We start from the raw sequence: 26441 nt of genomic DNA on the forward strand, positions 1-26441 counted from the left end.
TGGTTACAAAATGAAATTTTTTAAAAATTATTTTTAGCAGTACAAAACAAGGCAATGTTTCCAACTTAATTACAGTTTCTGCTGTACAGTGTATTGTAAATACAAATGCAGCACTTGCTGACTTTCAGTCATACACATCCCACCTAAAAATCGTCACAAATTCAGTTTTTCTGAAAATCTGTTCATATAATTACAGTTATGCCAGTGTGATACTTTTAAGTACGACCTGTGGATAAGCAGATTAGCAACCTCACTACCTCCCTGCTTACAACATATTACAATCCCCGTCACCTATGTTGTCCCCCATTTGTGTCCTCACAGCTTAAAATTCCACTCACAACACAACTGAATAGCCAGGGATCAACGTGCTAAAAACAATTAGCACCTTGTGTTATCCCTTCAGTGTTTAAAGTACAGTAATGTAATACAACTGAAAGGAAAAAAAGTATCATGGAATAATTCCTATTGATAAAAACAGCTACATTGTTACTACCTTATTGCTATGTACCTTCCTGTGGGTCAAATCTGTTTTAGTTTTAGAATGTTTTTCCTATCCTCCCATTGTAACAAGTCCAGCTTGGCTACATAGATGAGAATTCTCCAAAATTATTAGGATTACCAGTAAATCCTGAAGTATATCTTGTTCGACTCCCTTAGAATAGTATGATGATCTATCACTGAATGTTAATCGTCTCCAGAAACCTGGCTGTGGTTTGTTACCTGCTATCAGCTGCCAGATTCTTGATTTATAGCCAAGAGAATCTAGTTTTGTAGTTTGCATGAATGAACATAAATATGCTGTTTCTCCATTCTACTGCAGCCGATCCAGTTCGATCCATGCCACTGCCCTCTGCTGGCTGTGGATGGCATTACGTATGGCTGCCAGCAGCTCATCAGTACAGCTCCATGTGCTGGGCTCCAGGGTGTAGTGGAGCAGGGGCAATGTCTCCAGCTGCAGCTCCTCGGCCTGGCACACCTCCTCCATTACGCTGTCCTCCCCACACCGTGGAAAAAGCTTCCTATGTCAAGTGTTAGAGTGTCATATGCAGCAAGTCAACCCCTTTAGGTTCTTTAAAACAACAACAACAACAGCTTTTGTATATCTGTATTGTAAGAAAACAGCACACAGAAAAATGCAAATTTACCGTAGAATGTGAATGGCGTGAAGTGTGTGGTGAACCTGCACGAGCCGATGATGTACTATCATGGTGCTATGATCTGATACTTACTGTTACACTGAATTTACTGTACTTGCCAAGCACATGATTGCCCACTTACCTCAGCTTCTTGTTCTTTTTGTTCTTCGGGCGGATATGGATGACAATAGGGTACACCCCCTGTCTCAATAAGCCCTCAACACTGGGCAGCCCCAGCTCCAGCAGACAGTGCTTGTCCTGAGAGGGAGATAATGTGTGACAATGTCCGTGCATTATCATTAGCAAAATTAATTACTCTTCTTACTTTTCCTTGAGAGAGACTTGGGATGTTTGTACCTTGAGATTATTTTGACGTTGATGTGTTTTTTTTAAATTACCTGGCTGATGACATCCTGTATTGACTGCAGCCGTATTCCCAGAGCCGTCTCTAGACTGCAGGGATCCAACAGGAACACTATCTTGTCCCGCCTCTCTGAAGCCTGGATAGGCTCTGTAAACCACCGGAAACAGGGGAAAGAGGAGACTGTGGTGAATCACGCCACGGTCAAATGAGGAATCATCCACCTTTTTTGTTCACCGGGTCTGTCGTTGTTTGGGAAGTGAACAAGTGTGTGTGATGTGCGCATACCTGGTGGGCAGGTGTTGAACTTCAAACCAGACTCTGGTGGTTGCAGCAGCCTCTCGATGAGACGACGGGAGAGAAGAGAGGGGGAGAAGATGACCGGCCGCTTCGCCTGAATCTGCACCGGCTGCACTAAACTGTACGGGATCAAGTGCTCCTCGTGACCTGAGGGGACAGGCACACATGAAGGTAACATTAATGCCCAGCTTTTAGAAGAAAAATTGCATTCTGGGAACACTGGCTGGATCTTACGTTTGCTAAGTGTGTAAAGGACCTGCTGTGTGGAACCAATCCCACGGCAACTGGGGTCCACTGCCTTGACCAGTCGTACACGTCCGGATGCTTTCTTCAAGAACTACATGTCGGAAAATGGAGAAAAATAAACATCTAATGTAGCCAGTTACGTAACAGTTTGGTTTTTAGCACAGTGACTGAAAGGAAACCTGCTTTTCATTTCATTTCAATATGAGCAGACTGACCTTCCTCTTGAAGTCTTTCTGCTCCAGGGCCATTTTTCGGAGCTGAACAAGTAACAACTGTTGTGCCCTAAGGTGGAAAATATGTCTTTGTCACCGACACTCTTAATTCGGTATAATGAATAGACGGTATTGTAATATAATACCACTGTAAAATAAATCCTCAAAATCCGGAATTAGAATGAGGTTGCAGACCAATCAAGGTCCAAGTGGCGTACCTGTTGTAGTTGGGCATAGTTCCTGCCTGCAGGGGCTTGGTGGTGTGTGGGTCCACCAGCGAACAGTGCCAATGGTATTTTCCATTGTACCTTGTGTCTGTGACGTGTATTATGTCGTCACAGGACACACCCAGAGACGGTGGGTCACCGAGAGGCTCCATGTTGAGATTAACACGCACGTAGAAGGAGTCAGCACCCATACAAGTAGGCGACGATAGGTGGGAGCACAGCTTGGAGTATGCTGAGGACAGGAAACATGGAAGGGTACGCTTAGTCTCACCTCTCTCACTGACATGACAGGTTTTAAGAATACAGTGTTACTGTTTTATGTAAACTCTCCGGCAAAGAAAAAGCGGACTCACCCTCTGGGTTGCTCTGGTGTTTGAGCGTTGAAGGCTCAGCCCACCATTGCAGAAAAAAGTGGGCTACCTCAGCAGTGCACTGGCCCAGCAGCACCCTGCCCCCACCAAACAGAACCCTCTCCAGCTGGACAACATTCAGAGAAACATATAAGCATGAGCTGAAGCACAACTCCTCTTTATGAAGGATGCACATACACACAATGTTCACACATGATGTATGCACTATACAGACACACACACTCACACACCTCCAGCAGCTCGCTGCCCTCTTTCAGTCCACATAATTCAGCTGGGGAACCAGCTCTCACGTGGCTGACGAAGATCCCTGTTTGGGTTCCTCCGACTATCGTAATGTCGTCAGCGAGACTGGCTCTCGTGTGCTTTGGTGAGAGGCGGGGGCTTGAGGATGGGGAGCGGGAGGGCGTCCTGAGAGATGACAGGGATGGGCAGTATTAGATGAGGAGGGGCGTGACATGTACATGAGGCAAATACTTGGCAAAGAGCAGTGCAACTCCTCTAGTCTATTCACTTTAAATAATCAAAACGTTAACTTTTGTGCTTGTTCTGTGCTCTCAGAATGTTCTTTCATCCACATGTTGTATGTCTTGTGAATTATGTTGTAGGGTCATGTAGGGTCTATGGGGCCAATACTCATGCCATAACTTTGTAAAAACTTTGTAAAAATCAATCATCATTCTTATCTAGGAAGCTGTCAGGTTTATGAAGCAGGAAGCCATCACACACTGCGCGTTGTAGTGTACTTCAACAATGTTTCTAGTGGCTGTCATTGATGTTGTACCTGGAAACGGTGGATTTGGGTTGCTGTGAAGAGGCTTCAGGCAGGTTGACCAGGTCAGGGGGGAAGAGCTGAGAGTTCCACGAATCCCACAAAGAAGGTTCACTCTGTTCACCTAAAAAACACCAGAAAGACTCGTAACTTACGCTCGCAACATACAGAGGATGTAAAAGGCAGCAGAACCAGAATTGATGTGACCCAATGAAATATACCTGTAATGTTATCATTCTCATCACTGCCCCACGAGTCCAATTCAAACCTATTGAGAGCAGACAAAAAAGGACGTTATTAAGAATGAAATGAAGCTAGTTAGAACAGGCTTACATTGTGCATGGTTATGTGGGGCTGATGAACTCACTCGGTGTTGAATCGTCGGTTGATGGAGTTCATACACGGTGGGAAGGGGAATGTGGAGAGTCGATTTATTTCTTTTTCGTTGTCCTCTGTCTGAGGGTAGAGAGGTAATTACGAAACACACAGATTCTTACTCCTTTATTCCTCTGTCTCTTTTGTTTTTTCCTTCCCGTGTTTGTTAATGAGCAGAGTTTGGGTACTCACTGATGAGAGGAGATACTCCTCTGAGTTGGACCGAGAATCTGTGCAGGAGAAAAAAGCACTCAAGTACAAGCGCTCTGTGCAAAATGTGAGAATAATCCACAAGGTGTACGTGCACACAACTTACCCTCAGAGTTGTCATTGGCATGGCCACTCGAGGGCGTCTGTGGCACAGAGAACACGAGAGAACAATGACCTTACAGCTATAGGGGTATTGTGCAGGTGCTAACACGTTGAGGGCTGCACAGGAATCTACTACTCTCTCTCAAACTCTCGACAATAATAAGCTGAATTTACTTTGCAGTCCAAAAGCTACATTCCTTGCATCCTGCAAAGACAACGTGAAAACATGTTGCTGCAGCCTCCAAAACAGTTGTGGGCGCAGCACACAAATAAGTAGTTGCACTGCATTAACGGCACTACTTTTTTACTTATTCTGATGTCAAACCTGACTGGGATGACGGTGATTCTACTGGTACTGTGAATGTGAGTAAGAGCATTAGTTATGGATGACCTTTTGTAGCAGCGGGCGGGTGCCATTGGCCTGGGGTCTCAGGTCCAGGCCGAGGGAACAGCAGGGGCCGTAGCACTGGTCCTCACTGCACAGGGACAGGTGAGACTGGGGAAACACAGGGAATAATATGAAGTGTTGTGTAGTTGCAGCGGGGAGACAGTGCTGGACCCCTAACTTGCTGTATGAACTCACACAGTGCAGACTGGGGCTGCTCTGCTCCAGTTGCTCCCGGCTCCTCTCCCTCTCTCTCTGCAGCTCCCTCTGCTGCTGCTCCAGGTTGGCCTGCAGCTCTGCAATGCGTTTACGCAGACGGTTCTTATCCAGCAGACAGTCGGTGTACTCCAACTGCAGGCTGTCTCGACTACGCAGAGCCTGGCGAAAGGTTTGCATGGTGGGAAACTGTTGAGACTAGTCAGGGGTGCTGATATGGGGATTTCAAACTGCAAAACACTACCTACAAATGTGCCTCGATAAAAGTTGTCTCGAAGGCTGTCGGGCCTCCATTCACACTGACCTGGTCTCTCTCCTTTTCCAGCTCCATGATCTGGTTGAAATAGGACATGCTCCTCTTCTGTTCAGTCTCCCAGTCTAGCTGGAGAGTCCTCACCTTCAGCTGCAGCTGCTCGCACTGGGACTCCAGCTACAAACACAGTTTACCGTTACAACCTCTACTCAAAGTCAGAAAAAAAAACATTCAACACCGACTTTGGCTGTGCATCAAACCCTTTTTTAAAGAGTAAAACAAATATAATCTGAAGGATCATTTGTGACACCTCGTCCCAGTGCTCCTCAGTGCTCTGTAGGTCTCCTTGTAGTCTGGTGATGACATCACAGAGTTCCTGCCTCTGCTCTGCAGCCTCCCTGCGGTCCTGCTGCAGGATATCCATCAGAGCCTTAGGTAAACAACAGAAAGCACATGTTGACAACATAAAAGATAGAAACTTCACTAGAAAAAGTTTGCAAAATAAAAAAAAGCAGTGAGATTGACACAATAGGAAACAGCAAATGTGCTTTCAGACAATAAACAATGTAGATTTAAAAACATACTATGACTCCGGTGGAGTTCCTCGTCTGACTTCCTGTATTCTCAGCTTTGTGAACTTCAGTGTGGTGCAGCGGCTTTTCTGGCAAAGCAGGTGGAGAACCATTTGTTCCATTAAGAAGCAAACTGTTTCTCTTTGCTGGCGTGGTGCTCCCTGAAGGATTGATTGCTTGTTGGTCTGCCGCTGTCAACCTGGACCTGAGCTCCTCTACCTGTATGGAGACCAAGCAAAGCAGCCGTAAAGACATACCATGTCCACACCAGCCATTTGTTATGCTGTCGTAAAACATGTATAAAATATGGCTAATGAGCTGTTTATCATACTTACAATCATATATTAGCATGCACACAGCAAGCTAGGTAACAAGACCATAGCGGTAATAATGCAGCTGGTTAATAACGTCACCATCTTTTAGGAACAAAATACCTAAAATACACATAATTCACAACAAAGTGGTTCATGCCTCAGCGATTTGGTGGATATGCTGTGACAGCACACTTGAATTGCCTTGGGCGCTGCTATTCGTGCCATCAAACATAACATTTATTATTTTTCCTTCCCATAGACTCCCAGAACTTACAATATGTCTCCCTGTCTTTATACAACATGGTTTTGCAAGTAACTGTATCTCTGAAGGACAGACGCACACGGAGCACCTAAACCAGCCCCTCATAGCTTAGAGCGACAGGGGGAAACCAGTTGGGGGACGAGCAGATCACTGTTATTAGCAAATTCACCATTTCAAGTAACAGCTGTTTTAAAAGTGAGGAGCAGCTGAGGATTGTGGTGGGACGTAGGGGATGACTCATCTTCTGTGGGCCTTTTCACACTAAAAGCCAGCCAACGTCTTCTGTTCAACATCTCTATGGTATAAATTTCTGTGACTTCTATGATTTGTGGTCTCTTTAACCTCTTAAGATGATACAGTGTACAGTTTCGATTTTACATTATGTTGCTCCCAACCGACGTACCTGCCTCAGTAGTTCACTCTCCCGGATGGAGGCCTTGCTTTGCTCCTCCAGGGCCCTGGAGTACTTCACAGCCTGATCAAGGTGCCTGTCTTTCAGCTTGCCCAGCTCTCGACTGCCCGATTCCCAGTCCTGACGCATCCTTGAGATCCAAAATCATCCAGGGAGGTAAACCATGAGCTTTCTGTGACATTAAAGTTTCTCATTCATGGATTCATCGTAGTTTTAATCCACACAAATGGAATGTCATTATCTAAACTGCCAGAGATCTTCCATGACTCATCTCTCACTCATGAATTTAGTGAACACGGATTATATTTCCACAGCCTGACAAAAGGTAGATGACCAAATCCAGCTTCCCCCCAAAAGAGAGACAAACCTCTCAACCTGCAGTCTGTCCTGACGCAACTCCTGAGCTTTGCGTTCGGCTCGGCTGCGTTCGTCCTCCGCCATCCGGCAGCGCTGAGACAGGCGGCGCTCACACATGTGGCTGCTTCGAAGCTGCTCCCTCAGTTTACGCACCTCCAGAAGCAGGAACTGGGTCAACCCCTCCGGACCCTCCTCATCTGGGTGGTAAAGACAGGTGGAGGTTATGGGTCATGGGTACGACTGGTTAGTGTGTGTGGAGAGGTTAAACTCACATGCACACAGTGGCTTCTTTTAATGTGTGAGGAGACGGTACGGGGGTATAACTCTTACTCCTAAGTCACCAGCATGCGCTTGTCGCATTCCTAAACATCTGGGAACACTGAAACCTTGTGTATACTTTGTGAACTTGGAAATCTACCAAGAAAGCTTTTAAAAATAAGATTGTCTTTCAAGTTCCCATACTGGCTCTATTTCTTTTGCTCTTTGTCTTAGAGACCATTAGCGCCAAATGTCTAAAGGCCTTTCATCATATTTTGCTTGGTTAATATGCCCTTCATTCCTTAGGATACTCTTAAGCATCAAAAGAACACCAGAGTGTGTGCTCAGCTCTGCAGAGAGTTGCCTACTTATCTACTAGATAAGACTGCACACAGTGTTTGTATCTCAGGTTTGTTTGCTGGCCATTAAAACATAAACCTTTGTGAGCTGTGGGGCAACGTCATTTTTTGAAAGTCAGATTTAAGTCTCAAGATGATAATCAAGTCTGGATATTCGGGCCTGAAATATATGTGATGGAGTCTATTTGATAAAGTCTATTTCCGATTCCATACAGTGTCTTTTCATTCAAAGTGTACGTGTGACAATTCTATATCCACATTAAGATATTTCCTTCTCTTTTCAAAGTATTTTGGTTGATTGTTTTCCAACCTTAAGTCAAACTCAACTCTGTGTGACGAGGTGAGTCCACACCTCTGCCAGCCTCACCCAGTATGAGGGAGCACCGCTGTGTGGGCTGCTCTCCGGTCAGCTGTGTGTACTGGTCAGGGTGGTAGAACTCCAGTGATTCCATGAAGGCTTGGAGACCTCGCTGGCCCTGACCACGCAGGATGTCCAGCAAGCGACCTGTTCGATAAAAGGAGAAAAAAAACAACTGTAACAATGTGGAATTAACCACTATCCCAGGCACAATGTTAATAAACCGATGTAAACTATCAGAGCTAAAGCAGTCCCGCCTCAACAAATCTTCCTCTTTGATGTGAGTTACATAGGTGACCATGATAAATGAAACCACAGAGGTATGCACTGGGTGTTCATACCCCATTCTGTCAGCCTTACACTCCCCTTTACTTAGCAAAGTCTTTCATCTTACTCTCTCCTTAGCTCCTGCCTGTTTTGTTCACTTCAACATGTATCTCTACCCACATGTTCCTCTCTCACCATCTGCTGCACAACCACTCAGACATAATGTTGAAGGTTTTTCAAAAGAGCCATACTGCATGGACTCTATTGCTTCCCATTTTCAAAGCATGTCGTACTAATTTGCTTGTCTTCCAGGCAGCCATTTTAATCAGTTCAATAGCAAAGGCCACATTGCATATGGACCCCTGGTTTTTCTTCCCACGTTTCCTATCATTTGTCTCATTAAGGAAAAAATGTTGAGATTTCTTTTGAAATCTCATTATTCTTTTTTTATGATGATGCCAATGTAACTTTATTGCTTGTTCTCTCTTCTTATTGAGCTATGGACATTTATTTGCATTGGGCATTTGAGATACATTGGAGAATACAATCCTCATGTCACACTAAAAATATGTGTATTAGATTCAGATTTCATGACTCATAGAAATATAGTCGACCAAATTAACAGGCCAAACTACAATAACCAACTTCCTGTTGACCTGTCCCTTTCACCTCATACCTCATTGTAGCTTACTTGTTTAAATAGGTGCAATATAACATTACAAAAATACTCAAAGTATCTTCTACACTGTGAGTTTCAAATCGAAGTTAACATTCATATTGCAGATTCCTAATCTGAAACTACTGAGCTGATGGGTAACATATGCATAACCAGCTGCGTGGCCTTTTATGTCATGTCAAATAAAACCAATCTTTTGCTTGAGGTGTTCACTTGAGCGGTATGGCTGGTGTTCTGCTTTTGATGTATCGATGTGTTAAAATGAATGTCTCCTCCTCTCACCGGCCTTGCTGATGCGCAGCGGGTACTGCGTGGAGTTGAGCACCTCGTCTTCATCCTGCTCATCGATGACCTTGCACTGGCGCAGATACGGGGTGAGTTTGGCCGGGTTGAGGATGCGCGTCAGCTTGTGCCGTACCCCCTCCACCCGATCCCAGAGCTCCTCACAACGCGCCTCTGACCAGGAGGGAGAGAGACGCACCTCCTCCTGAGCTATGTCCCCGTCCTCTGCCCAAACTGTGACTCCTGCAAGAGACCGGAAATTTACAAGCAGTTCAGGGAGATTGAGTCCTTTAAAAACTAAAAACTATTTTAAAAGACGGCCAGATTTACTGTCCTGACAACGCTGAACTGCCATTGCATTGGGTCATTGCACTATGGTCTGTCTGCTTTTCAACGCAAAGATAAGACATCAGAAGAAAACATGCAAGGCATCCTTGGGAAATAAACCTTTATAAACCTCTTCATTAAAATTCAATACGTGATGATCCTCTTTTTCAAACACTGAACCGTTTTTAATAGAAATCCTTCTTTAGGATGAATAAAGGATTATTGGGTTTATCTGTTTAATTGAGAAAGAATGAGATGAAGCTCCTTGCTGGAAATCCTCTCAGGAATGCAGAGGGGGTTTTACTCCTTTAAAGTACAAGACAGTATCTGACAGATAGACATTTAACTTGAGGCCATTTGCCACACGGGGAGCAGATAATGGTGTTGGATCTCATTTAAGGAGGACAACTTGATTAGCTGAAAGCCAATGAGCGTTTGAATGAACAAGAAGTTATGTTTCAGATATGAAACATGTGTGAGTTAGTATATCAGCAGCAGCATCTGCTGATACCTGGGTCATAAACTTTGTGGGCCAGTGTCTCATGAAAATACTGGCCTGACTCATATTGCACACCTAAAAACACACCAGGGGACAAAAGCTTCTCAGTCCCATTCAGTTCACACGGTGGAGGAGACAAAGAAAAAAAGTGAATAACCCTGCCACTACAGGAAAAACATACTGTGCATGTGTACCGTTTACTACATACTACTACATAAAGTTATTTTATTTCCTTGTGTAATAATGATAATAATAACATGACGGTTGATTCTGTCATCAGGGATGCAAGGGAGGGAAAGCTTTCGCCAGTCTTACAAATCCAGTGAGGAATTGCTGAACAAGGCACACTCTTAACAAAACAAGCCCCCCAAAGCTGTGTTGTTTCTACAAGCAGAATCGCATGTCTCATTTCTGTTCGATTAACAAATGCAGTTTATAATCACACAGGGGTCCAGTTTCTTTCACATCTCACTGCAGGCTGTAATGCTTTGGTGGTTTTTGGCTCTTGGCTCTGATAGCTATAGTAATGGGCATTTATCCCATATATAAAGAGTATACAAAATATTTAAAGATTTTTTTTTATTTACTTTTTTCAGTATTTACCAGCGATGAGAGGGAGGTGCCTGCAGCTGATGTGACTGATCTGAGCTAAAAGGCAGGTAGAGGCAGGTCTGGATGCTCTGGAATCTCAGTCATGACCCATAAACACGTCTACTGAGACATCTTTCTTATGTGATTACAACCAAACTCCTCCTCCTGACACTCCAGGCAGTAGAAAACACTCATCCAATACTATACTGTATCTATCTTTATCTTTTCTATGAACAGAAATAGAAACAACCTGCAATGTTAACCAGGGTTCAATTGTAAAAACAAAACATGAAACAAAGCAAATATCTGCACTGAAAAATGAAGCTTTGCTTTCAATTGAGAGAAATTAATAAAAAAGCAAATAATAACACAACACTTTTATCTCCAAAAGGCCATGTTTATATGTTGTGTGAACGTTTTTAAAGTTTTGAGAGTAGCTTTAGAAACAATGAGATGGAATTTTGTAATTGACATGCTTGAAAATATGTGTTTGTTATATGTCAATATATGTTAGTTTAGCAAAACAAGATGACAAAAATGTGTCAAATTGACACAGAATTGATCGAAAACAACAACAACAACAACAAATAGTTGCCATATATAATATCACTTTTCACAGACTGCCACTGAATAGTTTACATCTGGAGAAAAAGAGCAATGCTCCACATTGAACATAGTATTACAGAATAGTATAATGTTGGAGATTATAGGGATGTTGTTTCTATTTGTTGTTGACTCAAACCGGGAGCCGGAGCTGAGACCGTATCTATGTTTATGTACCCCGTTATAGCACAGCCTTGCTACTTATTCAAGTTAACGACCGACTCATTAAACAGCTGCAAACTGCTGAAATCATACATGTTGGCTTACCACTCATGTCTCGAACCTCCTGGGATCAGTTCTGAAGACGAGACCAAACGAATGAATGAGGTCCTCTCCGTCTCGTTCAGGTCCAGAGACGCTTCAGAAGTGAAACTGAGCAGTGAGATCAGAGCGCGTGGGAGCCATCTGACTGGAGAGCAGCGGCGCGCACAGGTATTCCTTTACGCACACCTTGGCACACTTAGCTCCTCCACCTTCAGTCAACCCCCAACCAGCCAATCGGAAGCTAAGAAATATCAATGCGAAATAAAAATCAAAAGTATTATCACCAAATCACAGCGGATTTCCTGTATCAACACATGTTTAGAGGAAAGCTGGCCTATGGCGGAGATAGCAGAGTCCTTTGGCACTAGATGGCGCTTTCAACCACGGATTGTCCTCACAGCTGTCCCCAATGAGCGCATTATTGCAGTGATAGTTTTATATTGCATACATATTCACATGTATGCTTCTTGAATTGTGAGCTTTATCATGAAGGCTTGGTACAGAAACTGTGAGTCACTCACTCAATTGCAAAGAATACCTTCTCCCCTAGTAAATGTAGGAGAGACAGTGTTGTGTCCTGGAAGAGAGCATGTTAGTCACCAGCGTTGCCAAGGGACTAATCTGATGCATTTAAACACAAACTCAGGAAGGTAACAAGCTCCTGTTACAGACATAAAGGTTAAAACAAGTATGGAGGCAAGTGTTGCACAAAAAAAGCATTATGTAAATGTGCATGATAACTACAGGTTATACTCAAAATCAGGTTTAAAGAACTAAAATGAGGATTAGAAGAGAAGAAAAGGGGATTTTGTGTCACAAGTCAAATTATATTTTAGAGGTGCAATATATCCTATATCATTGGTTTAAGAAAATATACACAAATAGGCTGCATCAAATATTTTAGATACACTATCATTTCCTAACTTCTTCTCCTCCTTTTCCGAGGCAGCTGTAACTCTTGAGTGCGGGTATGGACTGGGCAAATGTGTCTTGCAGTTACAGTATGAAGGCAGACAGGAAATGCGGGGTGCCTAGCAGAAGAATGTGTCTTTTTCTTGGCATGTTGACAGGAAATGTCTGCCTCTCCATCCCCGGGCCTCCCCAATATACAGGCCTCCTGTTTGGGGTCCCTGAAGCCTACATGAGAAGGTGCTCTCTCTACAAATGTCCTCTGAATAAACTACATGCCTGTGCTGAAATAAATACACACTTTGCATTAGGCCTTGTTCCCACTTGGAATAGAGTGCTGCAGGAATGAGAACCTTAAACACGGAAATGTTTGGCACTCGCCTAACGTAAGCATTTTACTTCTAGAGATCGTATTTAAGCTTAAAAAATGATAAGAGTGTTGTTCAAGATTATTTTGCTGAACGAAATGCGTAAGTATCATATACTCATTGACTTTGAGAATAGCATGTATGACAGCATTCATTTCATCCACTCACTGCAGGATCTGTAAAGAGGGGGTGGGGGGGGGGGGGGGGGGTGAGGGGGTGGGGGGGCTGCAGTGGATGAGCATTCCTGCTGTCTCTGAGGTGACGGCAACACAGAGGAGCCATTGACGGCAGCCCTGGACCCCACAGTTTGCTAATGCTGGAATGTGTGATATTGTGACAGTTCAGTCACACAGAAATGGGGCGGGCAGAATTCCCTTAAGTGCATTTTACACTTTAATCTGTAGCTCTTGAAGTTGATTTATTTTCTCTCTCTCCAGACAACAAGTGAGTGAGCAGCTGTTGGTTTCTGTGTCTTTTTGAAAAGATAAGCTTCGCGGCATCAGGAGCTGGCCAGGACTGATCTCCATCACTGACGCACTTTGTGGAATAAGCAAGTTTCTTAAATCTGCTTTTTATATCAGCGTGATTATCTGTGCATGTTAGACGGAGTGCTGCTTTTACCACAAAACGTTTCAGCACAGGATGAAATCAGACATCAGAATGAATTTGAATCTGCCTTCAATCTATAACTATTCAACAATGGAGGCCAACAGCTTAAGGAGCACCCGTGTCTGTGGGTTTCATTTCTATGTTGGTTCTACTCTGTTCCTGCCCGGCACACAACAGGCCCGGCTCTTCACCCAGCAGCTGTACCCCCATGGCTCCATCTATGACTCAAGGCTGGCGGCAGCACAGAATCAATCTCCCCTTTGTGTCTGTGAAGAAAGCGTCTTTTCTGACTTTTTTTTAAAAAACAGCGGCAGAGAAAGAGAACGATAGGAGCATGAGTAATTGAGACAGATTTAATTCTTGACACAGGATTTATGCTTCCTCTGTAGGCTGCTACGGTGGCAGTAGCTCTCCATTCATTAGGCTGGTGGAACTCAAGATGCCCTTGATGCTTTATGATTTACCAATGAAATACACGCGTTTCTCTCCACTCTCCTCTTGTAAAGAGGAAGCTGTATTTCTAAGGGTGCTGTGCTGATAAATTTGCTTTGGCCAAAAATAAATTATCTTGAAAATATCCCAAAGTAATACCCTGCAATTTCCTGTTTAACATGGAATCAACATCAATACAGCAAAGGGTAAGAGTGAAGGGAGGAATTATTATTGAAGCAAACAAGAAGCTTGGACAAACAATGCGTGGGCACAAACATATTACAACATTAAAACCAGAGGGCTCTTTTATTTATCATGGAATTAAATGTTAATTAAAAAGATAAAATGTTCATGATCTGCTGTGTGAAAAATGTTCCAAAGCCATGCAGGCTGACAAAGAAACCTAATATGGAGACGATGTGGCTGATTTTTTCATACAATTCAGACCTCACAGAACCTCATCTGCAATTTGGAGCGTCTGGGAGGAGTTCTCATCCGTTCTAGCTGGATAATACAATCACTGCTTTAAGGAGCTGTGTGACGTAAAAGTATAAACCATAAATGTCTACTGTAGGACTACAAAAAGGCATTTTTACCTCAGCTCAGGTTAAATACCCTGTTTTCCCACACGGCGTGCACATACATTTCCAGATACACATACAGGTTTAAAAATGCAACTCTTGCTAACGTGTGCACATTTCAGTGCATGTACCGTATTGTAAGTGTTTTATGTTCCTACGTCAATTTGTGCATGATGTCTAAATGGACAGAAATAGATGATGTTCCAACTATGAATACAGTATGTCTGGAAGTACAATGGCTGGTTTCAAAGGCCACCAGTTCTCCCAGACATCATCATCTGTCTCCCCTCCGTCAGGCAGATATACAGGGACGACGGATTAACCCTTGCTGAGTCACTGGTCATACTTGACCACTATAGGACTATACTGGCCTGAACAATATCACCACCACTTACCAATTAGACCAGGAATGATATTTTCTTTTTCAGATGACAGATACAACAAGAAACGATAAACTCGAACCCTTAATATACTACCATGTATCGTATTTAGGCTTGACACCATGACATGTCAAACATGCATTGTTCCATGTGAACCTTCTCTATTCAGTGGCAGATATAACTAATTGTTTCAGTTTGTGTCTGTGTGTTCATGCCTGTTTTTATGATAGTCGTAGAAAGCACTGAGGACTGACATTACAATACTCTATTGTCTGTGGGCCAACACTCAGCTTCCTGGATAGTCAAAATCTACGGAAACAGGAGCGCAGTCCAAACAAAAACACAGGGATTGACTTGTTTCATGTACCACTCCATATATCAAGCTCATCACCCCACACACTCTTGAACCTTTAGTGTCTGAGTGACAGTAATAATAGTGAGCTGTTAAACACTAAACAAGTTTAAGGGTCTGAAAACAGTCAAAGCTTCTTGGCTGCCTCGCCGATTTGTGAGAAAGTCATTTCCTGGGAAGAAAATATTTTTCTGTCTCTGAGACTTCTCATCCGGTTTGACTAGCACTCCTTCCTCTCCACCTCCTTCTCTTTCCTCCTTTCATGCTCATGGGCGTCGTGCTTTTTCCCCCTTTGGATAACATTTCTCTGTTATAGCTCTCTGTCAGGTCTATGCACTTTAACTTACAATACTGATTAAATACAAGCTCTCACAATTCTTTCCAGAGACCACCTTTTCAACAGCATTTTGTAAGTTCAAGGTGTTGACTTTCCTGTCATTGCTCTGTCTCCTTTTTTTCATCAGCCCTTCTGTCCTCCGGTTTTCTTTTGCTCGCCTTCATCAGAGCGCCTCTGACACTTTGCAGCTGTCTCACGTCACATTCATTCTTAGCAAACACAGACGTAGCCTACACTGATACATGTCAAACTGTGAAAAACACCTCTGAAGATCACATCAAATGATAAAAAACACCCTTTAAAATAGGGCTAATGTCTTACTGTGCTTTACACATGCAACCTATTGTTGGTGATGAGCGTATTTTTGTACTGAGATTGTGTTTACAGGGCTGAGTGAGAAATGACAACTGTGTGTGTTTGCGTGTGTGAGTTTGTTTCATTGTGTTTGCACATCCCCTGGTTTTGATTACATATCCAATTAATTGCAGCCGTCAGATTAAAGATTACATCTTTTTAAGGCAAAACTGAGAGGAATCAAGGTTAAGACCTGTTGAGCCAAGCATCAGGAGGCTCCTCACACACACACACACACACACACACACATGCACACACACACACACACACACACAAATAAGCCAAAGAAATTCAAAACATAATGCGCACCCTGGCAGGACAGTGTGGGAAGAGTCACAGTGGTTTATTATTGCAGCCTTCAGCCTCACATGAGAATGTGCTTGGTGTCTTTCCTTTACATATTGGTTTTATTCTTTATATCTTCCCTCCTTGTCGTGCTCTTATATTTTTTAGATTTGTTTTCATAGTTTTGCTCCAATTGAGAGTGTACATGATCAGCTATATATGCTTATTGAGAGTCGTGGCCCCTTGTGCTCCACACACCTGAAGAGACTAACTTCAACAGTCAATACTGAACTGTTGCGCACACACACACACACACACACACACACACACACACACACACACACACACACACACACACGCACACACACATTTAATTTATTCATTCACGCTTCGAGTCCTGCAAACCTCCTCCCTCTCCTCCTCCTGTCTTTCTCTCTCCTCCTGTTGCTCTCCATCTCCTTCCACTCCACTTGTCGGCAGCAGCCCAGAGCCGCTGCACCGACGCAGAGTTCATGTCCAAGCGGAAACATATTGGTGCGGACCGCAAAACGAGGAGGATGACAGAGAATAGCGGGGCGTGAAGTTGTGTTTTTTTCGACGGCACTACTTTCTTTCAAGGTGAGATTATTCTGAAAAGTTTCTAAATAACTTTGTTTCATGTATGTTGCCTGACGAGCACTGGATGAATCAACAGGAGTAAATTACCACACGGCCGACGTCTAATCCGGTTTTGTTGGCTTTCTATATACGAACACGTGCGAGTGCATTTCTGTGCGCAGTCTGAGCAGCCGCTAAGTCTCGCTGTCTTATAAAATCACAGTGCATTATTATTCAGTAAAATATATGTAAAGAGAGAGAGAGAGAGTCTCCTGACAACGTAGATAAAAACTACATTATAATAAGCTGCCATTTGGCATTACGACCCACCCTTGTATCAGTGTTTGCAATGTGCAAATATCATGAGCACTTACATTATGTTACCCTCTGTACATCCTCTTCTGGAACATTACTTCCCTTTAGTTCGGTGCTGATCTGTGTTTTTAGGTCATATTTTAATAGAACGTGTGAAATGCGGGTGCTCTATTATATGACTTCGAACTGTGTATAAGTGGTGAAAAGTGTGGTGGAAGCTATCAAAATCCCTTGGTCACTGTAGAGCTCCACTGAGACCACAGACCAACTGTCTTGGGGACATGCCAGATCTCAGATCAGTGGACTGGCCACCTGTCAGGGAGGTGGCGTACTAGAGACTGTCTCTCGTCCATTCAATCATCTGGACACTCTTTCTGTGCTTGCAGCAGCGTAGTCGGTCCTCAGTCGACACTGCAACAGCAAACAAGGAAGAAAACATTCAACTAAATATCCGTGCAAAATGTTGGGTTTGCTTGGTGATTTCAAATGTGATTGTAGCTTTTACATGATTGTGAGGTGACACAATGAAGACAGCTGCACCTATTGTTTTCAAGAGGTGACGTGTCATCATTATGAAAACAAAAATAGGACAACATGAAAAATCGTAAAGATCTAAAGTGATAGTGAGCACTGGAAATGGAAATGGACATCCCTTTCAAATAAGAATTTGAATGATGCGGACACTTTAACTGTGCCTCTCTGTTTTTGTTTGCCAGGTGGAAGTTTGAAGAGGCAACATTTACTCATGCTCTTTGTTCAGCATGTCTATTGAAATGGAATGAGCCTCATTTCTCGTTCTATTGATAAAAAGTCCCATACATAACCAAAATAAAGAATCCATGACAAGGGTTAAACCCGACCACAAAGATTGATTTGGTTGCTTAGCCTGCTGTTGTTTAGTCATGTTTACTTTGTGCTGTAAAAGGAGTCATTGAACTAGTTGAAGAGGTCAAATGTGCAGAAAATTCTTATCTCAAATGCTTCTTCTTGTGAGCTATTTTGTTGACTTGGTAGTGCATTTAGGAAAGTGTGAGAGGGAGTGAACAGGATGTTAATTTACAAGTTACAGTCCTCAGATATGACACCCATATCTGTGCTCACAGTCTGATGCCTTCAGACAATGGCACAAACCCATGATTACACACATATCACAATCGGATAGTATTATTCATAACTCATGACAGTTAGCTGTCATTACAGTCAGATACCATACATAGTGGGACACAGTACAGAGACATAAAGACACCATAAAGATCTGGCAGAGTTCGAAGTGTTTTGCCACGTCGCAGCAGTAGATCCTTGTAAACTGAGGGAGTGCATGTTGTATTTTGGAGTCATGTGTAATGGTCAGGGTGTACTGACCTCAACCGCAGTTTGCTGGTTCCGTGCTTAAAAGGCCCTCGTGGATGAAGCAACCTCAGAGCTGACCCACTGCGACACGGCCTAGTGTGTGTTTGTAAGTCCATAGCACACAGCTGTATCTCACGCTCAGCCACTGGGATTGAACGGTTCCTCAAATGTCATCAGATCCCAGTTCTACAATTTGTGGCTCCGTGGGACCAGATGTTGGACTAACACATACAAACAACAAGGACAGTGACAGAGAAGGGAAACATGACGGCGTCTGTGTGTGTGTGTGTGTTTGCGACAGAGGGATAAACAGAGAGATAAAAGACAGCAAGGTTGAGAGCTGAAAATAGAAGTCTGGTAAAAGAAAGAAGAAGAAAAAAAAACACATAAAGATACAAGGTCAAAATGTGTTTCTCATCAGCGTCCTCAGATTCTTTATTTTATGGCCATAATAGTTGGTGTCTGGTCTGCTCTCATTGCAAGCTGTTCCCATTTTACTTTCCTGTCTCTGCCTCTGCAATCAGTCAAGCAGCTCACATAAAACAGGTTAAATAACATGTTTAGCCGAACTAAATGTCTTTCTGTGTATCCCTAATGAGGCTGATTTTCTGAATGAAGTCCCCCGAGTGAATTTCTGTGCTGGTATTTACACTTTATTGTATATGAAGAGATCTGTGTTGAGCTGTGTTTATGGCTCACAAAGCCGTAAAGGAAGACGGAAAACCATATAAAAAGACTGGTATGGGGATAAAAGCTATAAATGCCGGATAAAACAAGTTAATTACGGCATGAAAAGCTGTGAATTATCATCAGATGACTGAAATGCAGCAGCAAAATTAAGGACAGACAAAAGAGAAAAAATATATATTAATGGTTTTCGGGATGGAAATTATATTTAAAGGTCGTCAATCTGGTAGCCAACATTTCTGATATGATTTGATTTTTTTTACCAAACTAGGTGTTGCCAGTGACAGTGGATGTCTGTCTCCCCCGCTTATCTACCTCTCACCTTCCCGTGCCCCACAGGCCCTAATCGCTCCCTTAAGCTAAATGTTATTGAGCTGAAGGATCAGAAGCGGTCTGTCAACGGCTAAAATCCATCCTACCTCCACTCCCTCCGCTTTATGAACGGTCACTCTAAATTGATGACTCTTTCTGTCACGCCCATACATTCACCATTGATTCCCCCCGTTCCTATGTCTAGCTGGCAGACAGGGAATGCTCCTTGTGATGGTCTCCCCTGAACATTTGTGCGCTTGAAAAACTGGGATTAGTTACAGATTTAGGGAAGGTAATCTGAGCCCAGGCCGGTGCCCAGTAAGAGTGGCACCAGCACATGGGCAGATTGGCCTGGCAGAAGTTTCAGACATTAATCCAACGCGGACTATGGTTTGGAGAGGTCACATGTTTGGAGTTCACCAGTACTCGCCTTGCCCTGGTGTCACTTCTTCAGCAGACGGTAAGAAGGTGTTTCGGAATACATCCGGGAAAAGCAGACAGGCTAGGAAACATTTCTATCTCTGGAGAAGTGGATGTATGGTGTCCATGTTGTGTATAAATCTGAGATGGATCTGGCATCTCTGCAGCTCAGTGTGGCGCAGACATGTGTAGACATGGGGCTCTTATTTTTATGTCACATCACATTTTTTATTCAGTTTAATTAGAGAAATGTAATGTACAAAATTGGATAAAGATAGAATTATTATCAAAATAGTTCAATATTTGGGTTGGGTTGACTAATCTCCTTATTGCGTCAGTGCTTAAGTAGATATACATGAAAGCTGTATAATTATAAAAACGTTCTGAATAATGTAAAGTGCTTGTACTGAAAGTAATATTTATCATATGAGACTTAGAAAGTACACATACGACTCTTCAAAGTTCCAGTTGCCCTCAGGTTTATCAAGTTCAGTCCCTGAACAAACTCTGGAGAACCTGCTGACTCCTCAGCCAACCGAGAGAGAGAATTATATTCCCAGCATGCATCCGTCAAGCCAAAGTTTAAAAACTGAACGTTTTAATTTTTCGTCTACGTCACTGACTTTTCTCTCTGTCTGTCCTCCCAGCTATCTGGACTGAATGAAAACACAGAAGACCCCCTACCTGGAAACCCTCGGGGAACTAAGTGGATTGAAGAAGGCAGAGAGCAAGTGAGGGAGGGAAGACAGAAGGGATTAGCAGCTAATCCAGTGCATGGACAATCCTGGATGAGTCTTTTTTTTCCCCCTCCTGGGTGATGCAGGCAAAACAGTCGCTGGATTACGGCACTATACTTTGTTACCCTTTTCTAGAAAGCATCGCCCTCCTTTTTCCTTTGCTCTGATTGTTTATATTGCCCCTCAAAGGGCTGACATCGCAGGTCCAGAGGTACCAGGGGGACAGAGGACAAACAAAGAAGCGGGGCGACAGACCTGCCGACAGGATGTCCCATGGACAGTTTGGTGCCACACATGGATAAACGTTTTTAGAGGGAGCGACGGTGCATGTCAGCGGACCCCAACCTCTCTCTGTCTGGACTTGGACTCCTAGAAGTTGAGATGTATTGAAGACACATGCAAAAAAGGACTCTCTGCCAGTAAGATACATAGTGTTGACATTTAGCTGGCTTTTTCTTGAAAAGTAACACCTCGGACATAAACTAATTCATTCCACCTTTTTGGCTAATCTGAAACCTAAACCTGGAAAATTGTGTATGCTGGTGCACAATACGGTCGAGACTGACCACAAGAAAGTTCTCCAAATCCTTAAAGGTCTGTTTCAGCCTATTGTCTCACCGACCAGCTGAGTTGTTTGTCAGTTTATTTGCGGTTGCGGATCTTAACTGTCATTCGCTGAACTAAATCTGAAGACGAGTCCAGCCAGATCCCAAATTCTCCAACCGCATGAACTGTGGCAACAGTTGTAACTCATCAGCTGCGGAAGCGAGCTGAGTTTGTTCATGTCCAGTACTAGCTGTGCTTGAGAGGGAGAGAGACTGGCATTTTTTAGTGTACCTCCCAAAAAGAAACCGTAGGCCGTCAGTGGATGAATATTTGGCTCTGGCCATGTGGAGAATGGATTATACACACATTCTCTGCCGACTGAGCAACCACATATTTCTGTTTTCTGTTCTCACTGTCCCCACTTTTAATTTATTTGTATTCTCTTTCTCTGGTTTTACAGTGGACCCTAAATTGGGAGTTTAAACTTGACTGACATGTGCTCAGAGCTCAGGCGCTCTCATTCAAATTAAAGGGTAATTGTACAACTGTTCTGCCACCATGAGTCTGGGTAAACTGCCAGGGATTAAAGGCCTTGTGTCTGGCTCTCAGGGGAAACGTCGCTTCAAGAGTGAACTCTCTGTGGACATGATCAGCCCGCCGCTGGCCGACTTCCGGCATACTATGCATGTTGGCCGCGGCGGGGAAGTTTTTGGTGACACTTCCTTCCTTAGTAACTACGGGGGCATCAGGGAGCCGGGCAGTCCGGACTTGGCAAACAGCTCCAGGACAACCGGGTTTTTCACACGCACCTTTCGGCATGTGCGGAAAAACTCTGTGCCGCGGCCGCGGGGGTGCTCCCGTGACTTGTCGTCCCCACCACCGGACGTCTCACCCATCATCAAGAACGCCATCTCCCTGCCCCAGCTGAACGTGGACTCACCTAATGGGTGCCTTCAGAGGATGCTGTTCTCCAGCTCCATCAGCTCAACAGATGACTCCCTCTGCACATACGGTGAGATATCTATAATCACATCCTGCATGGGACGGGGGGTTTATGGAAAGTTAAATGTCAAATGTCAGTTTCCAAACTGTCTCACATCCATGGTATGCTAATTCTAGGATAATCCTGTAGAATATGTTGACATTGCTGCTAAAAAACAAACACACTGAATTGATTCAGCTTTCAGATGGATGATTTTCCTTTAAAGGTGTATATGGACACCATTTTTCATTTGACAGCATACAAAGCCTGTCTTGCATTATCATAAAGAGCTTTTAGCTAAGCCAAGACTGACTCTCAAGTGCTTCGATGTTTATTAATTTTTATTTCTGTCATGTATTTCTATCATAATTTACAAGCATGAGACAACAATCCTTTGAAACAGCTGAAGACTGGATATGGCAAGGATTCATATTGACAGGAGGGAGATGGAACAAAATTAATGTGTAAGGTTGGCCTAGTTGTTCCTTTTTTTGGACCAAACAGCATGAAGAGCTGGTGAGCTGACTTGGTCCCAACAGGACTATAAATGTCGGTGAACACACCAACAGAGATATTGAGGTTGCCCTCCTTTCAACATCACTCCCACATACCTCCAAGACAACCAGCAAACATACAGCCTTCTTCTGAGTCATCTGGAATCACCTAGGCAACAACTGTCCACCATTAGGTCTATAAACACAAACACACACAGCTGGTTTGAGAGAAGGAAAGATACTTAGTGGGCATTTACCTGTCGTCTCTGTGAGCATGTGTCACTATCTGAATGCTCAGCATAAACACAGCATTCATTATATCTGCCAACCAATCAGAGTTTATCAGGCAGCAGTGTGCAGAGCCTGGACTGGAAAGCCCCTCTTCCGTCTCCAGATGAGTTACCCAATTCATGTGGAATTTGCCCAAACTGAGTGATGTGGAGCTGGTATGGAGAGTCAGTGAACTGAAGGACGATGAGGGCCTTTTGTCTTCAGTATTCAGTTTGCCTGCATCATCGTTCATATTCGGCCATTTGTTTGTGACATATTTTGTCACTATCTACCGGTATACTGTATACCTATTGGGTATGAATTAGAGTAAAACAACTTTAAATTTAGATTATAATACTGCAAAGAAAAATAAGTAAATTAAAGTGAATATTTTGTTCCAATATGTGTTGTACACATTGTTCAAATTGTTTGGCATTTGTTTGGAACACACATTTCTGAATACCCAAAATTGCACACAAATCGCATACATTTGTCATTCTTATTTTTCATTTGAAGATCATGTAATACACATTTATGACCATTTCATTGAAATCATTTGACTTCATAGCAACAGCTCCAGCAACACTTATATAACCACTTTATTATGATAGATATGTTATAGCTTGAGGCCTTCATCAGGATATTTGATGGACTCCCATCATGGAAAGATTTCTGTTACTCCACATTTGTTTCTCGTCCCTCTTGTTCTTCTCCCTGTGCGCTCCTTTCAGTGGCACCATACCTTACATGTACTCCTGTTTTCTACTGTATGTAACATTTAGTCTGGCAAGGAAGTTACAGCGTTGAGTTACTGGGTTGTTAAATACTGCCACCCTGTGGTGAAGGAATGTAATTACTGGACTGGCTCTATTTAACAGTATGTACTTAATTTATTTCCTCTTGGTCACTTTCATTTCTCCACTCAAAAATTATACAAATTAATTGTGTGACATTTCACAGTAAAAGCCAAAATTGCAAAAATGCAGTATGTCAAGTTTTCTGGGATATTGGGACTACACAAATACAATTATTCGGATTGTAGCTTTTACCTCAAAGCAAAACTCTGTGTGCTTTTTCGAGTCTTCATTATCTGATTTCCAACTCAAAGGTATTTTTGTTTATAAAAATGTTAATTCTGTTTTAGATTGGATATCACTTCAAGTGTTGTCACAGGTTTATACTTTGCAAAGTGGCTTCAGATTGAAAATGTAGCATGTAACATACATTCATAGAGTCAGGTTTAAGAATGTCTCAGATCATTTCAGTGACGTTTTCTTCTTCTTTCTGTTTGCAGGTCTGCAGTCTGGGTTTGTCACTCTGCCCCGCCTCTCTCGCCTTGACGGACAATTTCAGGATGGAGACGTCCGGAAAGGATCTCTACCAGACAGCAGTTGCATCACACTGACACGCTCAGACTCCCTCACCTCGTTCACTGTCGACCTTGGCCCTTCCCTTATGTCTGAGGTACTGAGCTTGATTGACAACCCCAGCTACCTTAAGATGTCCAATCACAGCCAGGCAGCAGGTGAGAAAGAAGAAGGAGAGGAAGAGGAAGAAGAGGACGACAGCTCTCTAACAGAAACGCCCGTGCAGACCCCTGGGGCGAATTCACCCAACCCCTCCATGGGTGGTGGGTCATTAAGCAGGAACAAGGGGCACTCTTGTAGCAGGAACTGGACAGAGCAAGAGGAGGAGAGGAGGTCACCGAGGATACCAGACAAGTGCACTGGGTCTCCTCGGAGAGCCGAGCCTGCAATGGAGGCAGAAAGGTTCCAGAGGGCAGCTGACGTGCTGTCTCGTCATTATGGCGCAGGGTCCTTCACAAAGGGAACGAGGACGAGCAGCGACGCCACTTCTCCTGCATTTTCCCAAAGCCGTAAAACATCATATGCCTTTTCTGAAGAGGAGGAAGTGGTCAAAGTCTAGAAGGTGAAACTATCTCTGAAAAAGTGCTGTGACTTTATTGATCCAATAAAGCTATAGGAACCCTCCCATGACCTGTTCTGGGTTCACTGCAACATTCTTCCTCTTCTCACATGCATCTACATGGGGGACGACGTTGATCAAAGACCAGATCCTGGTCCTGATGCTGATCTTGACCCTGGATCGTCCCCTCTCTCTGCACTATGTTGCTGCAATGCTTTTATAGATTATTTTAACTATTCTAAAAATACAGGTCACTGATTGAGTTTGATATCACAAAATGGATTTGTAATAACAACTTTTTTAATTTTATCAGTAACAAAGATGTAAAAGTGACTGAAGTTTGTCCCATCTGCACTAATTATACTAAGAACAGCAGACTGATTACAGTGGAGAACAATTCATTTTGAATGGTGATTTTTTCTTTTTTTACACTGTACATAATCACGTAATACAAAAGCATGCTGCAAAAATGTATTCTTAATAAATAAAGATTGTAAAAGGAGCCCAGTTCAATACTGAAGGCTACTGAGGTGTTGTTCCCCCTGAACTGACCTGGTTGACGTGCTCTTGTCAAGTCTCAAACACCTTGCGTTAACTTTGATCAGAGTTGCATCAGGTAATCCACAGACATGTTGCTTTGTATTACAGTCCATTTTTATTCTCTTTGGCCGTGGTACAACATAAACCCGGTCCCTTGGTGCCAACAATTAACGCACGGTTAGTAGAAGCACAACAAACTGGTACCGGGAAAGCAGTCAAAACCTTTTGCCCTTCTGGGGTCCAACACTAGACCCCACTTGTGATCTAATTTACTACAGTAGGCCTGAGCCCAGGACATCAGAACAGCGCCACCATATGTACATAGAGAACAGCGCATGTATTTTCAACAACTTAACTGTAATCAGGAATAGTGGTGTTATAAAAACTAAGTTGGACATTTTCCATTGATGTTCCTTTGAAGTGAGGCCAAAACCGAATCTCTGAATCTAGGTTCGAGGTCCACAACTCAAATCTAAAATATAGCCATATAGACCTAGAAGACATTTTAGGGAGTCTTGGAATCTTCATTTTTAAATTAATATAGATATCAATCACAGCAGTATAGGATCAGGTTGGTTGTTTTATAGGTTTTCCCATCCAAGGAATTGCCTTGGTATTTTATTTATAAAAAAGTACAAACAGGTTACAGCAGGTCAATGAACATCAAAAAAATTAAAATAACATTCTGACACAGAAAACACTTTCAATAAAAACAATTACAAAAAGCAATTGCAAATGGCCCATTTTTAATCTATACTACAGTCCTAGTAACAGCGTCTACAGGCCTGGCCCTGTTCAATACCAGTGGATCTTCAGGTAGATATTTAATGGTTTAGTAAACAAGCCTGAATTTGTAGCTTTTTGTAGCTTTGCAAGTAGCTTGAAGTCACATGGTTTCTCATCACTGATTAAGTTCTCGGCTCGTTATACTTATCACATCAAATGTGTTGATAGCAGGTGGGATGGGCTTGGCGTATCAGGTCATAATTCTGTTTAATAATTGTTACAGTGACCAATTTCACAATACAAATGATAACTTAACAACTGGGCGTTGTGCTGTGTTTGGTTAATGGTTAATTTAGTGTTTTCAATAT

General features: G+C 43.0%; 2 protein-coding genes across 2 annotated transcripts; one reads left to right on the forward strand and one right to left on the reverse strand.

Annotated features, from left to right (window-relative positions):
- Positions 1-9: 9 nt before the first annotated feature.
- On the reverse strand, positions 10-11653 carry zmp:0000000896 (caspase recruitment domain-containing protein 10). The gene is made up of 24 exons (XM_034539704.1): positions 11568-11653; positions 9281-9523; positions 8065-8202; positions 7091-7277; positions 6715-6853; positions 5748-5954; positions 5474-5593; positions 5215-5340; positions 4893-5072; positions 4701-4805; positions 4314-4350; positions 4190-4227; positions 3990-4078; positions 3844-3890; positions 3635-3746; positions 3084-3261; positions 2836-2959; positions 2474-2714; positions 2259-2325; positions 2032-2134; positions 1786-1944; positions 1535-1647; positions 1279-1394; positions 10-1019 (listed from the first exon to the last, which is right to left on the reverse strand). The coding sequence occupies exons 1-24, from the start codon at positions 11572-11574 to the stop codon at positions 812-814; spliced, it is 3084 nt and encodes a 1027-aa protein (XP_034395595.1). The 5' UTR covers positions 11575-11653; the 3' UTR covers positions 10-811.
- Positions 11654-16626: 4973 nt separating this feature from the next.
- Positions 16627-25319, forward strand: cdc42ep1b (CDC42 effector protein (Rho GTPase binding) 1b). Its single transcript, XM_034539644.1, has 3 exons — positions 16627-16789; positions 20500-22147; positions 24176-25319. Exons 2-3 carry the CDS (start codon positions 21694-21696, stop codon positions 24805-24807), a joined length of 1086 nt encoding a protein of 361 aa, XP_034395535.1. The 5' UTR covers positions 16627-16789; positions 20500-21693; the 3' UTR covers positions 24808-25319.
- Positions 25320-26441: the final 1122 nt, after the last annotated feature.

Source organism: Cyclopterus lumpus, chromosome 8 (assembly GCF_009769545.1).
Source record: "Cyclopterus lumpus isolate fCycLum1 chromosome 8, fCycLum1.pri, whole genome shotgun sequence".
Taxonomy (NCBI): domain Eukaryota; kingdom Metazoa; phylum Chordata; class Actinopteri; order Perciformes; family Cyclopteridae; genus Cyclopterus; species Cyclopterus lumpus.

Bases quoted from the DNA above. Each gene is read 5' to 3' on its own strand.
- zmp:0000000896 (XM_034539704.1), bottom strand. The intron at 8,203-9,280 runs GTGAGAGGAGGA...TTTATCGAACAG, and splicing joins GCTGCGCATCAGCAAGGCCG to GTCGCTTGCTGGACATCCTG. The intron at 2,960-3,083 runs GTGTGTGAGTGT...AATGTTGTCCAG, and splicing joins AGGGCAGCGAGCTGCTGGAG to CTGGAGAGGGTTCTGTTTGG.
- cdc42ep1b (XM_034539644.1), top strand. From the start codon at position 21,694: ATGAGTCTGGGTAAACTGCCAGGGATTAAAGGCCTTGTGTCTGGCTCT. The intron at 22,148-24,175 runs GTGAGATATCTA...TTCTGTTTGCAG, and splicing joins TGACTCCCTCTGCACATACG to GTCTGCAGTCTGGGTTTGTC.